At 34.0% G+C, this 18,315-nt stretch overlaps 1 protein-coding gene across 15 annotated transcripts in view; it reads right to left on the minus strand.

Annotated features, from left to right (window-relative positions):
• LCOR (ligand dependent nuclear receptor corepressor) overlaps positions 1-18,315 on the minus strand; it is a 136,425-nt gene that overhangs the window by 43,079 nt on the left and 75,031 nt on the right. For 13 of the 15 annotated variants that reach the window (XM_073794129.1, XM_033842295.2, XM_073794128.1 and 10 more), the window contains 2 exons: positions 6,199-6,331; positions 1,436-1,723 (listed from right to left, as the gene is read on the minus strand). In XM_073794129.1, coding sequence (XP_073650230.1) covers positions 1,436-1,673 — 238 coding nt within the window. In that variant the 5' untranslated portion in view covers positions 1,674-1,723; positions 6,199-6,331. Of the gene's footprint in view, positions 1-1,435; positions 1,724-4,672; positions 4,868-6,198; positions 6,332-18,315 lie in introns of those variants that run through there. The other 2 variants (XM_073794126.1, XM_073794133.1) reach the window with 2 other exon arrangements.

The following is an 18,315-nucleotide window of genomic DNA, read 5'->3' on the forward strand; positions in this document are numbered from 1 at the left end:
ATTTTGTTTCATTTAAGGTTTATGTACTATAATCCTATCATCTAGTTCAAATTTCTCTTGGTAAGAGCATGCTGTCAACACAACATACCTCTCAAGCATAACACTAACCTTAAGAAGTTAGACCAATTTGTATTTCTGTATTGTTAATCTCCATTATTAATACTTTAGATACAACCTCTACGCTGTCATTCTATTGTAAACCTGAAGCTTGTAATGCAATAATTAGAGCAAACAGATTTTTAATGAAAGTTACCAATCTGTGGTAAAGAAAACAATCCTCAATAAAATAGAAAAGAACAACTTTACAAACACGGTAACCAAAGGTACAACTAGGAGGTCTAGGAGGCCTCCTGCTAGGAAATCTCTCAGAACTTCAGAGATTTTGATTGCTGCTCACTACACACAAAGAGAAAGAAGGCAAAGGAAAGCTATTTAGAAAAATATCCTTTGATAAGCAACTAAAGCCAGTCCATTAAGTGTCATTCCTTCATAAACAACTTAAAATAAGCAAAATAAAGTTCTTTCAAAGAGGTTCTTAGAAGAATTAAACTTATTTACTTTGCAAAATAAACATGTATTTCTCACCAATAAATCCACACTTTTATGAGATTTCTATGGCAATAAAATCTCAGTACTACAGATATCACCAATTTACAATTTGTAGTGGTTCAAACAGTGGCAGAGTTGAAATGCTCACTTCATCTTTGTGAAATTAAAGGTAAAATGAGATCACAAATCAACACGGATATTTAATTTACTTGAGAGTAACTTTTCAAAGACTCAAGAAATATCTGCTATGCAAAACTGACACCCTCTTAACCTCTTCACTTAATTAGGATCCTCACCAACAGATTACCTTTTGAAAATACTCTAATTAGTTTATAATACAGTATATGTATGTATGTGTGTGTATTTATAAAATACTGAATACAGATAACAACCTGGAGTGTGTCTACTGTCTTCTCAATATTTCTAACCTCATGAGTTTCTTTTTTTTAAATGCAAATAACACATATTTTTGCCTCATGATCTCATCTGCAGAATATAACTTCTATCTGACAAGATACATTTATTTCTCAGATAGGTGATAATCCTAAACATTGATGGAAAGGGGGGAAAGTTAATTTTTCAAAGGGGTTTTAAAAACAATGGATATGACAATGCTTGGGAAAGTGTGAACTACTTCTACAAATATGAAGTAACAGCTGTAACCACCGAACTTTCTGGGTGGTACATCAATCATGACTACAAACTACTGATGGGTAAAGTAGCCAATTTATACTTCTTCTCTATCATCGCAGAGTCAGGAATAATTTAAAAATCACATTAGTTTATCCTATTATTGCTTCTGGTGCCCTACTTGCCAATACTTTTTTTTCTCCCCAAATTAAAAGTATTCTAATTGGACAGAGGAGATCTTGACATCAAACCATACCTTGTTCGCTAGGTTCTGACTGAGACTTTCTGACAGTAAGGTCCAGAGGTGAGTCTTGGTCAGCCATGAGAAGTTTGCTGAGCACAGGGTTCTGAGTAGTTGCAGCCGTGGGAGAGGTGGTGACTGGAGATGCTTTCAGCAGGCTTTGGTTCTTTGTGCTATTGGGCTGGCTGGGGTCCTGAGTAGAGCTATTTTTTGAGGTATATTCAGCAGCAAATTGTTGGATCATTCGCTGCATGATCTCACGGGCCACTAGGGGAATATTGGGGTCGGAGACCCAGGGACTGTCTGTAAACAAAGATTTATTTACTTTTAAAGTGGGACAATGTACTAAAAAGAGACAGCTTTCAAGCAAACAAAATTTCATTTTATTTTTTTTCTTAAAATGCAATATCCTAAAAATAGTATTCCCTCTTAGAGTTATATTTTTAATCTCCAGGCTTATAAAAGTTGCAGATTTTTAAAAATAAAATTTTAATAAAATTATTTCTAAACACCACCCCCACCCCCGATTATGAAGTCAAATAAAGGGATAACCAATAGTATATCTTATGGGCAAGAATCACTTACCTGATACAGAAATCCCAAAACCCTTTTTAAATGAAATAATTACTCCCCTGTTTACCACCTATAGATTACATCTGGTTTCCCCTAGATCTTTCCTCAACCATAGCTTCCTATATAATTGAAGAATGGAATGCTTAGTTCATGAGGCTTAATTTACTTTCTGCTAAAAGTCTGAAGGCATATCAAGATTATAAAGGAGATAATATTAAGATTCATGATCGGCTAGGGCAATAGTTGTCACACTTTAATATTCATGAAAATCACTTTGAGGGCCTGTAAAAACAGATTGCTGGGTCCTATCTCCAGAGTTACTGATTTAGCAGTTCTAGAGTGAGCTCAGGAACTGGCATTTCTAACAAGTTTCTAGATACTGCTGGTCAGGGGACCACACTTTTAGATGCTCTGCGCTGAGTTTAAATGCCAAATCTCAAAAGCCTAAGACCATGTACTTTTCATAATTTCTTTACACTCTACCAACCACTGAACACCATAGATAGGGAAGCAATAAAACAAACATCTAAATTATCAATTTCTAGTCAATGTTAATTTAAAAATAAAGACCATATGAATTCATTAACTCATAAAACTTTCAGCACTGGAAGAGTCCTTGAAAGTAAAATAAGATGGAAAATGCTTTGTGTAAATATATTACCATCACATCTCTCTCATTACCACGCTATCAGGGAGACTAAACGCTTTTTGAGAAAAGCAGAGATTATGTTTGTTTACCCCTGTATACTCAGCACCTAATCTTGGTGTAAAGTATTCATACATTCATATTAGTTGAGTAATAAATGGATCAATCAAATCAATCAATAAATAGTTCTTAAAAAAAAACAATAAATGAGACAAATGTGATCTAAAGAGTAAGTGGCCTCTTCAGATCTGTACAGATGGCTAGTGGCAGACCCTTGATCAAAATGCTCCACCGTGACCTTTACACTTCCTTCCCACACTTCCTAGGCTTTAGAAGATGGGTCTCAGAAAACCTGAGTTTCCTTGCTCTTTTAAAGATTAACCATAGAAGGTCAATTACTTTACCTATAATACTTTGGAGCTGTAAGGAACTTTGATTTAGTCAGCAAAACCGACTAATAGCTATTAATATCTAAAATCACCACAAAAAACAAACACATTAAAATCACACAGGACTTCCAAGAACAATTTTTTTTCTGAAGGACAATATTCAGGATCAGAAGATAGTCATAAAGTCAGAATATTTATTTAATTCTCTGGAGTTTAACGAGGTTTGCTCTACCAATAATAACATTTCTGTTCTATTAAGAAGGATTTTTAACCTTAAGTTTCCTCTCTATAAATAGAGACTATGAGCATGCTAGATGGTTTAAGGATGAAGGTATTCAACTAGGTAAGGTTCAGAAGTTACTACAATCACTGACAATGGTTCCTTAAATGTTTTAATAAACATTTTTAGCCATACAGTGCTTTTTTCAATCTCTCTACCCACTGGGTTTTCTTATCAATATTTCTTTCTATTTAAGATCCATTTTTTTCTTGCACAGCATACAATCCTCTGAATGACTGTATATAATTTAATGTTTTAATGTTATTGTATCTTTGTATCCTCTGAAAAGTTGGATAATATATAATAAAGAAAGCTTCCAAATAGGAAGCAAAATGAAGTAATTTATGAGATGTCTGTGTTTAACTAGATTAATAAATATTACAGAGACTTGTAAAGAGTCAGAGATTTTAGGATAAAGACCATAAATTGCTACCTTTGAGCTTTAAATGCCTGCAGCATATTTTGCCTCTTTATTGAATAATATAATCAAGAAACAATTCATGTTTACGAATTGATGACATCTCTGCCATCTGAATTTCTATGTCTTTTGAAAGTTTCTTGAACACATTTCATTCTTTCATTTACTTAAAACACAATATCTATAAACCTAGCCATGCTTAGGGGAACATGCACAATTGAGTCAAATAAAAACAACAAATCAGGTCAAAGTTAAAACTACAGAAAAACATGTGAATGCTACATCATAGCCACCTGTTATGTTTTTAAAATGTAAACCTAACTTTTAGGAAAGTGTCAAATTTTCTGAGACAACTGACAAAGCAAGCTGAAAATAAATGATTATGACAGCTGTATAAGGTTTATTGTTCTTAAACTGGAATTTATTTATAGAGTCCATACCACAAAAGCCTACTTTTATTTGCATCTAATGTTTCTACCTAGCTATATATTACCTGTTTATACTCCATTATTTAAAACATACAATTTGCAATACTTGGAAACAAAGGACTAAATCCAAATACCTGAATTATTTATTAAAAACAAAATATTCTCCTCAGATTAAACTGCCTGTTATATCTCTGGATACTTAACATTTTTGGTATTAATTTGAAGACTACTAATGCCCATCTTTGAGACATTTCCAAGAGGATTAATAAAATATCTAAAAATAACAATATTAATACATAAAGGGGAAACTTCCAACTGCAAAGCAATAGTTCTTTTTCTGAGCATCATATGCCAGTAGACAGACAAATATACACACTTAACTTTACATACAATTTCAGAGGATTCTCATCTCTCAAGACTGATTCCAAGGTAAGAATTCCTCTCCAAAAGGGTATGTGCCCCAAACTAAATTTCTAAATAAGAAAATTTACAAGAATTTTAACCTAAGTTATACCTACATGACAAAGGGATGGGACTAGTAGAGAAGCAGGTTAGACTTCTCTTCATCTGCTTGTGATTAACCTCATTAACTCCCTCTAAGCAAAGACTGGATGACAAGTGCTTCCTCCATGTAAATTAGGAAGAGGAGTTCCTCTTTTCAGATAATGCATTTTCCTGCAGCATTAGACCCATGACTCAGTAAACATCCTAAAGGAGAGGAGTAGCAGAGAAGCTGGAAAAATATTTTATTTAGTTAATAAACTGAAAGAACTGATCTATCAGTCATTTATACGTTAAATGTGAGTTACTTTAATAAAATAATCAAAAGTTCATAAAACTAACATTTTGAACATAATTTTGGAATCAGGGTACTTTATGGAAATGGTATTGTGAGCATGGAAGCCTTGGCTGGGAGCTTTAGGTGAGAGCGTACTAGAGGATATTAAAAGAGAAGTGAGAAGTACTAAAAGATTTAATTTTACCTGGGGATCTGATGGAAGAAGAAAAAAAAGTGCCTCTGGAAACAAAAATCTTATGTATTCCTTAATTTCATGTCACTTCACCTCATACTCCCTTTTGAAAATATTGATCACATTAACCAAAAGCTCAGCTGGTCTCCAAGTGTAACCAACCGATTAGAATCTGCATTATCAGACTTTTAACTAGTGTACAGGCAAAAATCACCCCTCAAACTTCGGAAAGAAGAAGGGAATTTCCAAAGGAATGAGAGGTGTAAACTAGAACATGTGAAGAAATATTAAAGAAAGTGGAATCACTGAGTCTGCTGAAGATGAAATAAGGATATTCAGCATTATCAGAAGTTTGTAAAAAACTTCGTTAGAGCCTATCATAGTAACCTCCATCTTGGAACTAGAGGGACGGCATAACTAAGGAATACAAATTCATTTAGAAAGAATTTCTCTAATTTTAATAATTTAAATTTTTTAAGTAAAACAAGGCTGTATTCAAGGAGAAAAAAAGTTTGCAAATCTAATTTTCAGATTAAGTTTTGTATTTTTTTTCTCCAAATGAAATTTCAGTGAGGAATTACTAAAATTTTACAGTTTGCTTTATGATTATCAGTGGCTAAAACAGTGACTTTTTTTTTTTTTTTTGGCTGCTCTGTGTGGCTTGCAGGATCTCAGTTCCCTGATCACGGAATGAACCTGGGCCACGGCAGTGGAAGCCTGGATTCCTAACCACTAGGCCACCAGGGAACTCCCAACAGTGACTATTTATGTAAGAAAATTTGTCTAACAAAATAAAGAACTACTGAGACCATACAATTTTCACAGTTTCATAACAATTTTAAGAATTATTTAACTAAATCTTACATGGCACCATCACTGCAGAGCAAAAAGGAGGGAGAGGGGTTGCTTCACCTTATTCCAAATTTAACTTGACCAAAGGAATATAGAGAATTATAAAATATACTATAAAGAAAAATGTTTTTAAAGGTAATTCTTTTTTAAAATGACATTGAAATTAAGGAGACTAAGATAAGACAAGCAGATGCTAAATGTCATTCTTCACTGGAACCAACCTTTTCTACAAAAGACTGCATTGAGGAACTCTTCTGCTTGTCTCTCGAATCGAATGATTTTTGCTTGCTCTCGTTTAAGCAGAGCTTCTTGCCCAGCTCCCGAAGCTGGTTCATCCAGACCGACTAAGTGTCCCTGCAAAAATATTTGGTGAAATATTTGCACAAAAATCTTTCCCCATTCAATATCAAAAGCACAGATCCAAAATCAAAGACAAATGTTAGTAACAGATAAGACAAATCATTTTAATACAATTAAAATATTTTAAACCTTCAGCATAATATTTATCTCCACAAAAGTACAAAAACAAACTGAATAGAAAAATATGCCTTGGGTGTTTTTATCCATGTTTTTTGATTATGAGTTTTGTTTAAATTTATAGGTTAACTCTAATTGAACTATAATTACTAAAGGGAAAATTTCTTTGAGTATTCAAATACATCGGTTCTTATTACACTACAGCAACAGTTTATAGACAACCCAACTCAGATAAAAAGATATCTTAAACACCAAATCTCATTTGACAATCATGTTTGCCCTCCTAGTATATTTTCTCTAGACACAAAACAAACATTTTAAAAGGGCCATTAGGAGGGAAAACTCAAAAATAATGCACCTGAATTCCTAATTCTGTCCCTAGAGTACTATTTTATAAATGATAACTTTCGAATCTTTAGTGGGTTGTGAAATTAATAGGTCAAAACTAGCACTAGAAGAAAAAAACTGAAAAACAATGCACTGCATTATAAGAGTTAAATAGTTCAGTATCTTAAGGGTAAAAATTTTATATATATATATATGTTTGCAATATAAAAATTTTATATATATATGTTTGCAAAATAAATAAATAAATATATATATATATATATATGTTTGCAATATAAAAATGTGTGTCCTAATCACAAAGTTTCAAAATGCTGCACTAGACGACTCCCAGAATATGCTCTCAGACTGCAGGAGCACTGGACTAGGCTGACAAAGCTTTACACTTACTTCCACCCTTGTAGCTAATGAACAAACAGGAAACTATGATAGTAGAATATAAGAGTATGAAGAAAAAGTACATCTTTTAAGAGTTCAAGTGCATATAATTTTCTTCATTGCAATGTATCAACACATGCATTTACTTATACCATGAAAAACTTAAAAGTGCTCTGAATAAGAAAATGGGACATACCTTGGCACAATGAAAAGGAAGTAAACAAGATACCGAAGGCATGTTACAATCCACAAATGATTTCCTCAAAAATTTTAAATACACCCAATGATATCTGCAATTGGTTTTCTATGATTTCCCCATCACCGGACTGTGTCAACAGTGCAATCAAAATATGCATTTTGCAAAGATACATTCAGCATCAATTATATATTGTAAATAGTTCACTATGAAGAACTCTCGCACACTCAAATTAAAACAGTGATCCCTTAATATTTCCATGTAAGACATATTAAGTTTGCCACATAATTAGTTTAAAATTTTTTAAACAAAATATTTTAAATGTTATGAATCATTACACAAACCTCTATTATAGTTGTATTTGCCAACATTCTCTTCTATGGATTAAAGAAATTATTAAGAAAGTAACTTTTAAAAATGAATCACAAAAAATAATCTAAGTCTGATACAGATTTAACATTTAAAATGTAACAGGAACAGGTATTACAGAGAGTTTGATAAAATCCTCATTTACATTATACTTTAATGCCACTTCATTGTTTACTGATTTTCAAAAATCAGACATTACATGGCACAACTATACTTAAGTCTTTAGCCCTACATTCAGTCAGTGTGGTCAGACTTTGAACAGAATATCTATACTTAAACTATGTTTAATGTAGCATTCAGGCTACTTTCTAACCTAAATCAACACAGGGCAACTAACCTAGCATTCAATAAGGCAGTTGCTACATATTCTTTATTGAACCAAACACCAATTTATCAACTTGTACTCTGAAATATACAGCTTACTTTTAGTTGGTTCCTAATAATCACAGTCACATCTATTCATTTTGTTTTTAAACAGTTTTACTGAGATATAATACACACACCATAGAATTCACCCATTTAAAGTAAAGTCAATGCTTTTTTAGTATATTCACATAAGTGTGGAACCATCACCATAATCTAACTTTAGAACATTTTTGTATCCCAAAAGGGAACCCTGCACCCAGTAACAGTCACTCCTCATTCTCCCAACCTTGGTCAACCACTGTATTATTTTCTGTCTCTATAAGACTTAACTAATTCTGGAAATTTCACATAAATGGAATTATACAATACTTGGTTTTTTGGTGACTCAGTTCTTTTTCCTAGAATAATATTTGCAAGGTTCATCCAAGTTGTAACATATATCAGTATTTACTTCCTTTTTACTGCCAAATAACATTCCGTTCTAAGGATATACAACATTTTATCCATTCATCAGCTGACGAACTTTTTTGGGTTGTTCCTACTTTTTGTCTACTGTGATATGAATAACACTGCTTTTAATATCTGTGTACAAGTTTTTCTGTGGATATATATTTTCATTTCTCTTGGATATATACTTAGGAGTGGAATTTCTGGATCATATGGTAACTATGTTACTGTTTTGAGGAAGTGTCAAACTATGTTCCAAAGTAGCTGCACCACTTTATATTCCCAACAGCAATGAGGATTCCAATTTCTCTACATACTCATGAACATTTGTTATTTTTTTGATTACACCATCCTAATATACGAGAAGTGGTATCTCATGATTTACATTTGCATTTCCCTAATGACTACTGATGTTAAGCACCTTTTTGTGTGCTATTGGCCAAATATCTCCTTCAGAGAAATGTATACTCATACAGTTTACCCAGTTTTTTTTTTTTTTTTTTTTTTTTGCGGTACGCAGGCCTCTCTCACTGTTGTGGCCTCTCCCGTTGCTGAGCACAGGCTCCAGACGCGCAGGCTCAGCCGGCCATGGCTCACGGGCTTAGCCGCTCTGAGGCACGTGGGATCTTCCCGGATCGGGGCACAAACCCATGTCCCCTGCATCGGCAGGCGGACTCTCAACCACTGCGCCACCAGGGAAGCCCTTGCCCAGTTTTTAATTGGGCTATTTATCTTTTTATTGTTGAGCTGTAAGAATTCTTGATATATTCTGGATACAAGTCCATTATCAGACATATAATTTGCAAATATTTTCTCCCGTCCATAAGCTTTCTTAACACTTCATTGATGCTACTGTTTAGAAGTACAAAAAAGGTTTTAATTTTAATGAATTCCAATTTGTCTATTTTTTCTTTGTTATTTGTGCTTTTGGTATTGTATCTAAAAAACTAGTGGTTAACCCATGGTCGTGAAGATTTACTCCAATGTTTTCTTAAAATTTTATCGTTTTAGGACTTACTTTTGGATCTATAATCCATTTCAACTAAATTTTTCTGTATGGTATAAGAAGGGGTCCAACTTCCTTTGTAAAAAATCACTGGCCATAAATTTTACTTCTGGATCTCAGTTCTATACCATTGATCTCAATACATCTGTCCTTATGCCAGTAACACACTATGTTGATCATTATAGTTTTGTAGTAAGTTTTGAAATTGGGAAGTGTGAGTCCTGCCAATGTATTCTTTTATAAGATTGTTTTGGCTATTCAGGGTCTCCTGAATTTTCATATGAATTTTAGGATCAACTTGTCAATTTCTGCAAAGAAACTGGCTAGGGTCTTGACAGGGAATGCACAGATCATCTGGGAGAAAATGCCGTTTTCATAACATTGAGACATCCAATCCATGAACACGGGATGTCTTTCCATTAATTAAGATCTTCTTTAATTTCTTTCAACAGTGTTTTGTCATTTACAGTATATGGATCTTCCACTTTTTGTTACATTTATTCCTAATATTTTATTTTTTAAAGCTATTGTAAATGGAATTTTCTTAATTTCTTGTTTAATTTCTTGTTTCATTGCTAATGTATAGAAATACAACTGTTCTTTTAAAATGCTGTATTCTGCTACTCTACTGAACTTGCTTATTAATCTAATAGTGTTTTGTAGATTTCTTAGGATTTTCTATACACAGTATCATGTCATCTGCAAATACAGATACTTTTACTATTTCTTTTACAATCTGGATAACTTTGGTTTCTTTTTATTGCTTAACTTTCAAAGATAGAACTTCTTGTAAAACGCCGAATAGAGAAATGATGAGAGTAGACATCCTTGTCCTGTTCCTGATTTTAGGGAGAAACTGTCAGTCTTTTATTATTAAGTACCATGTTAGCTGTGTAGTTTCGTAGGTCAAGTAGAGGAAGTTCCCTGCTATTCTAGTTTGTTGGGCGTTTTCATGATGAAAAGGTGCTGGATTTGGCCAAATGCTTTTTGAGGAGGCATCTATTGAGATGATCATGTGATTCCTGCCACTTATTCTATTAATACATTGCATTACATTAATTGATTTTGGGGTGTTGAACCAACCTTGCATTCCTGAGATAAATCTCACTTAATAATGGTGTATAATAGCTTTTATATGTTGCTGGATTTGGTATGCTAATATTGTGTTAAGGATTTTTGGTGGTGATACTGGTGTGTAGTTTTACGGACTAGTGATATTGATCTGTAGTTCTGTTTTTTTGTGTCTTTGCCTGGTTTTGATTTTCAAATAATACTGGTTTCACAGAATGGGGAAATCTTCCTTCTTTATCTTAGACAAGTTTGTGAAGAAATGGTATTAATTCTTTTAAAAATATCTGGTAGAAATCACCAGTGAAGACATCTAGCCATAGGCTTTTCTTTTTTGAAAGTTTTAAAATGGCTAATTCAATCTCTACTTGTTCTAGGTCATATTAATTTCCTAGGGCTACTATATTATCACAAACTGTACTCTCTCGAAGCTCTGGAGTCTCGAAGTCTAGGCTCCTTCTGAAGGCTCTGCGAAGAGTCCTTCCTTGCCTCTTCCTAGCTTCTGCTGGTTTCCAGCAGTCCTTGTTGTTTCCTGACTTGTGACAGAATAACTCCAATTTTTTCCTCCATCTTTATATGCCCTTCTTCTCTGTTGTGTGTGTCTGTGTTTCCAACTCTCTCTCCTTATAAGGATACCAGTTATTGGATTTAGGGCCCACTTGAATCCGGTATAACTCCATCTTGACTTCATTACATCTGCAAAGACCCCATTTCCAAGTAAGGTCATGTTCACAGATACCAGGAGTTAGAACTTCAACATTATCTTTTTGGGGGGACACAATTCAACCTGCAACATACGTCTGATCAGATTTTGTTTCTCCTCAAGTCAGTTTCGGTAGTTTGTGTCTTTCTAGGCATTTACACTGATTTCATCTAAATTATCTAATATTTTGCATACATATTATCAACAGTATTCCCCTTATAATCCTTTTTATTGTTGTAAGGTTAGTAGTGGTCTCTCCTATATTGCTTGTAATTTACTAATTTGAATCTTCTTTTTATCTTGCTCAGCACTAAAGATTTATCAATTTTATTGATCTTTTCATAGAACCAACTTTTGGTTTGATGACATTCTTTATTTTACTATTTCATTTATTTCTGCTCTACTCATGTCCTTATTTCTGCTTATTTATGATTTAGTTTGCTCTTCTTTTTCTAGACCCAAGGTGGACAGTTAGGGTATTGATTTGAGATCTTTTTCATTTAATGTAGGCATTTGTAGCTATAAATTACCTTTTAAGCACTGCTAGCTATATCTCCTAAGTTTTGGTATGCTTTGGTTTTGTTTTTATCCATCTCAAACTATTTTCTAATTTCCTTTGTGATTTCTTCTTTGATCTATTGGTTATTTAGAAATGCTTAGTTTGATTTCCACATATTTGTGAATTCCTCACATTTCCTCTGTAACTGATTTCTAATTTCATTCCACTGTGATTGGAAAACATACTTTGTGTAATTGCAATTCTTTAAAATTTATTTTTTTTTATGTCCCAGCACATGGTCTCTCCTGGAAAGTGTTTCATGTGCACTTGAGAAGAATGAATATTTTGCTCTTATTGGGTGGAGTGTTCTATAGATGTCTGCTAAGTTTAGTTGATTCATAGTGTTGTTCAAGTCTTCCATCTTTGTTGATCTTCTGCCTAGATGCTCTATCCATTACTGAAAGTGGGCTATTGATGTGTCCAACTATTATTGTTGAATTGTCTATTCCCCCCTTCAATTCTGTAGCATTTTGCTTCATGCATTTTGGGGCTCTGTTGTTAGAAGACAATACATTTATAGTTATAGACTGGCCCTTTTCTCATTAGAAAATGTCTTTCTTTATCTCTAGTTCCCCAGCAGTGCGCAGCCTCTGACTGCAGTTCTCAGTGGATGCTATCTTGAGCATGCACAGTCTCTCTGTCCACCAGGAATAACTATGAATTTAGCTCTTTGGCAGTTTTTTTTCTTGGGTCTCTCCTTTATAAGCTTCTGGTTGATCTGCCTATAGCGGTGTCACAAACCCAGCTGTTAGTCTCTACTAACTGTTTTACTGTTTTTGCCACACCCTGGGGCATAAATTGCATTCAGTCTGATCCAATAAGAGTGGAGCCTCATTGCAGGGGCAGGGTGTTGCCAGCATTTGAGGCTTGCTCCAACCCCAGGAGGGCACTTCCTCTTTTTCCTGGTTCTCTCTTTTAAACTTCTAACTTGTCTGCTATTTCACTTGTTGCTATTAGTATCATGGAGCTACCAGCCTCCTTTTAACTGTTCACCACAAAGATCTTCATTATTTTCAACATCTTTTCGCAAGCTCTGCTCCAAATAAAGTCAGTCTCCTTGGGAGAGCTACAGAGTTATGTTTTTAAGGCCTGCCTCTCCCTTAGGAAGAACCTTTGTGCCACTCTGCACAGGAACTGGGGGCTGCGACAGTGACCCAATTCTCTCAGAGTAACATCTGTGCTCTATGAGTGGGGGTGCTGGATGACTTGCCTCTCCTGGATGGAACTTCTGCGTTATGAATGAGGCCTGGCCCAGCAACTGGGGCCTACTATTCTCAGCCTGCTGTGCCTAGAGTAGACTTCCACTCACAGTAAAGGCTGAGTGAGGGAAGGGGGCCCTTACAGGCCTTTTGACCTCGCCTGCCTGCATGAAGGCTACTGCAACAAGAATCTAGAGTGTATAAAAGAGGCCCACAGTCTGCCCCTCCGGTTCAGAGTAGAGTGTCCCTCAAACTGAGCTCAGGGAAGTGGGTGGGAGTGGGTCATGGCTCATATGTCACTGACTCTTGTTCTTACTGAGATTTACTAGATTTTTTTTTTTTGAACAAATGATTCTCCATTTACTGTATGCCCTTAAGATAATTATTCCCTGAGTTCAAATAATTATTTTAAAATAATTTCACCAGTTAAATAGTTGTTTTGATTAAAATAATCCTAACCAAATAATAACCAAAGATGAAAAATATACCACAAAACCATATACTCTTTTCAAGTGCATCTCACCAAGTTAAAAATTTATAGCAATGGTGCATAAACAAAATGCAGCTCATCCTCCCTCACTGTACTTAAGTACACCAAAATTAATCAACAAGAACAAAAAAGTTCCTATGACACAGAGCTAAAAAAGCTAATACAATAGTCAGAGGATAGGAAGTTAAAACAATTCATGTCATTTCCCCTCCCTCATACATGAATTCTAAAAAGAATCATTATGTATGGTGTGGCAAAAAACAACAAAATGATGTGACATACTCTTCTGTAAATAAAAAGCCACTGTTCTTTTGCATTTATTATCCCTATTTATTAAACAAGTTCTTGGCCCAGAACTAAATAGGAATAAAGCTTGAGATCAGAACTGGAATTTATATCACCTACAAGTTGCTTCCTTCACGATTCAGGAATTGGTCTACCTAGACTGGTTGGTTCATAGCCAGAGGTGATTCTGTCATATCAGAATCTACTGTGGGCTTCTTAAAAGCATACATGCCTAGAACATACTCCCAGAGCTTTTGATTCTGTACCTCTGGGGTAGGGAGTAGTCGTTATGTTTTTTAAATGCTCTCTCTGAAAACTGAAAAAAAGCATCATCGGTATCATACTTTAAAAATTATTACATATTTATAAAAAGTCTTTGTATTTGGGAAGGCAAACCCCACTTGTTATTTATATTTTCCAAAATGTCCTGGTTATTCTAGCTTTATTCTTTCAGACTGCATTTAAAATCACTCAGTCAATTCTGTTCCCACCACCACCAGCTCTCCAAAGAAGACGTGTTTTGATCTGAATAGGATTACATTTAGAAAGTAATTCAGGAAGAAGTAACATCCTTAAAAATATTCAGTCTTCTCTTTTAGGAACTGCTTTACATTTATTTTAAAATTTAATGAATCTCAAAATTCTGTTGTTTATTCATATAGTTCCCACATATTTATTATTTTACGTTTTTACTGTCATGAAAAGAATGTTTATTTTCTAACTGCTAGCGCTGGCAAAATGAAGAATGTGTGCATATGTGCATGTAAAACGTAAAACTTAATTCTGTATACGGCTTTCAGGGGAAAGTGTAGGCCGTCTGTCTCCAGTTGCTATGTTCTCTGGTAGCCTCACCAGTTTATGTCAATTTTCCAACATCCTTTTAAGGGAGCTGTGAGAGTGGTAGGGAGAGGTAGAGGAAAAGGGAGCTGCAGCGAGTCGTCAACACTTTGTGGTCTAATGACTCATCACCCAAAGCAGAAAAAAGATATACTGAATGGGCTGAGATCTTCAACCAGAAAAGACCTCCAATTCTTTCTTAAGCTTTTGGTTATCTCAAACTATATAATCCATGTAATATATTCTTTTATCTTTTACTACTTTTTGGGGAATGGCAAAGAAACAAACATCCAAAAGATGCTTCCAAATAAGTTTACAACTTTTCTCAACAACTTAAAGTACTATCTCTCTGTACTACTAGAAATGCTGAAGAAAATTCTTCAGGCTGAAGGGAAATGACACTACAAAGTTAAGAGAAATCAGAGATGATGTGAATAAAGAGGAGATAAACCATGATCATAAACTGGAAGGCTCAATATTGTTAATGTGACAGTTATCTCCAAACCGATCTATAGATTCAGTGCAATCCTAATCAAAATTCTAAAGGGCTTTTTTTTTTTAAGAATAAGCTAATTTTAAAATTTATATAAAAGGTCAAGGATCTAGATTAGCAAAGCAAGTCTGAAAAAGAAAGCAAAGTTAGGGGATTCATACTACTTGATTTCAAGATATAAAGATATAGCAATCAAGACACTGTGGTATTGATGTAAGGATAGACATACAGTTTAATGGCACAGGACAGAGCTCAGATATACACCTACATGTATATGATCAACTGACTTAAAGATGCCAAAGTAATTCAATTTGGAGGGGGAGAGGAGCTCTTTTCAACAAATGGTGCTAGAACTGGATTATCTTACAGAATATAATAAGTCTCAACACTTAACTCACACACCATATACAGAAATTAACTAGAAATGGATCATAAATCAAAATGTAAGAGTTAACATTACTAAACTTCTAGAAGAAAATATGCAATTTTCCTGTGTTTGATATTGGATTAGGCAAAGATTTCTTCAACAGGACAAAAAACCATGAATTTTAAGAGAAAAAACCGGCAAGGGGTTTTAGACAGAATATAATTTTTTTTAAAACAGCTAAAGGTTTTACAATGTTTCACATGGGTATGTATAGAGAAAGATGCTCAACATCACTAGTCATCAGGGAAATGAAAATTAAAATCACAATGAGATACTACTACAGACCAACTAGAATGGCTAAAGTTTCAAAATGTTGTCAAAATGTGGAACGTTGGAACTCCCAATACATTGCTGATAGAAATGCAAAACATTTCAGACATTTTGGTAAAACGTATGATAGTATTTCATAGGGTTAAATATGCAATTACAATACTACCTGGTAATTCCAATTCTAGGTATTTATCCCAGAGAAATGAAAATATATGCCCAAAGACTATGTGAATAAGCCTAACAGTCAACATCTGGAAACAATTCAAAGTCTATTAAAAAAATGAATGGATAAACAAATAGTGGCATATCCATGCTACAGAGACCTACTCAGCAACAAAAAGGAACAAAACATCATATACAAAATCAGGAATGAATATTTTAAAATTGTGCTAAGTGAAAGAAGTCAAAACCGAAAGACTACATATCTATAATTCCTATTATAGAAAATTCTAGAAAAAAACTACAGTGATTGCCTAGGTCTGTAGGTCCAATAAAGGGATTGACTACAAAGGGGCATGAGAAAACGTTTTAAGGTGAGGAAACTGTCCTGTACCTTGACTGTGCTGGCAGTTATCAACTGTATACAATTACCAAAATCCATTAATCTGTACTCTAAAATGGATTTATTTTATTGTGTATAAATATTACCTCAATAAAAATAATTAAAAATAGGTTTAGGGTATTAAAGATGCTAGATACTGAATGTATCACTGAATTGTGACCCCTGAACTAACATCTGAAATCAAAGAAATGATTTTTACTTACATTTTCAGAGTCACAAAGAAATGTGACACATTTTCAAAAACTCATGTGAATATCTTTCTCCTCAAGCAAGCATACTTTTAGGTTAAAAAACAGTATCTTTTACTTGCCATCTACTTCTTTGCATAGTATTCTGAATAGGTATGTCAGTGGCCATAGATTGCTGGTATTTTGATTTTTTTTGCTTTATCCTTAGATATAAATGAAGATAAGGAGGCTGATTATTGCCCAACATCTGGTCTTTGTTAATGAAGCTGTATGTAGATTGGACAAAAAAGTAGGTGTATACGTTAACAGTTCCTCATCAAAGGAACCAGATTCTCCCTACGAAAATGGAATCCAGTACTGGAACACAGAAAAGACCCAAAATGAACCCAAAATATCCTGTACCAGAAAGTAAGAAAGGGTTCAAAAAATGATGGGGACATGTCAAAAATGACATAGGTTAACTTGAAGGGGTTCCCACTAACCAGATCTCAGACACTAGATGATAACCTATTGAATAGAATAAGAATCTTGACTCCAAACAAATAGAGGGAAAGAGAAAGCTTTTCCTCACAGTGTAAAGCCAACTAAACAATGTGAAAGAAATAACGGAGTTAGAAAGATCACTATTTTCAAATAATTGGAAAAATAACTTATTCCAGCAAGAAACTACCATCAATACTAAAACTGAAATGATGGAAGTTTGATGAGGAAAAAAATACATTGTCTCAACTTATCTGTGTACAAATTACTTATTAATCACAAGGGGAAAAACAGTAACATTTCAGTGGACAAACCCAGTGGACATCAACCTTGCCAAGGTTAACATCACCTACTAAACTGACAAGAATACATCACTTACTTAATATTCTTGCTAAAAGATCATGACCTGAATTTAATCATGAACTAACAATCTGAAAACCTAAATTGAGAGACATTCTACAAAATGAATGACGTGCACTCTTCAAAAATGTAAATGTCACTAAGAAATAAAAGGCTGAGGAACCATCTAGTTCAAAGGAGCCTAAAGAGTAGTGAAAATCAAATTCAATGAGTGATCTTAAATTGGATTTTTGGACTAAAGGAGTGGGTAAAAAACTATTAATGTAATTGGGACAATTGGTAAAATTTAAACGAGATTCATAGATTAGATATATATCAAAGTAACTTTCCTGATTTTTGGTAACTGTACTGTGTAGTTAAGTAAGTGGATATCCTTATTCTTAGGAAACAGAGAAATAAACATGAAAATATTTAGGAGTAAAGAGGTATGAAGGGTATGATGCCCATAACTTATTCTCATGTGGTTCAGGAAAATGTGTGTGTGTGTTACATGTAGTATCTATGACAGAGAAAGAATGAGAATGAATTAATAAGGCAAATGTGGCAAAATGTTAAATGGTGATTGGCACATGAAAATTTCTGTGCTATTCTTTTAACTTTTTTATAAATGTGAAATTATTTGAAAGTTAAAAGTTTAAAAACGTAGGTTGGACAAATGCTGAATCTTACTTTTCTTCTACAAGCCAAATCTCCCTTGTTCCTCTCCCACCCTCTTCTCTATAATCCTAGCTGTTCTGCCATTAAATTATATTTGCTTGTGTTGTTGCTCTGATACACAGTTAGAGGAAGAATAACAAAGAGAATAGTAAGTAGGATATGGAAGTTAAAAACTT

This window comes from Tursiops truncatus, chromosome 16 (genome assembly GCF_011762595.2).
Source record: "Tursiops truncatus isolate mTurTru1 chromosome 16, mTurTru1.mat.Y, whole genome shotgun sequence".
Lineage (NCBI taxonomy): Eukaryota > Metazoa > Chordata > Mammalia > Artiodactyla > Delphinidae > Tursiops > Tursiops truncatus.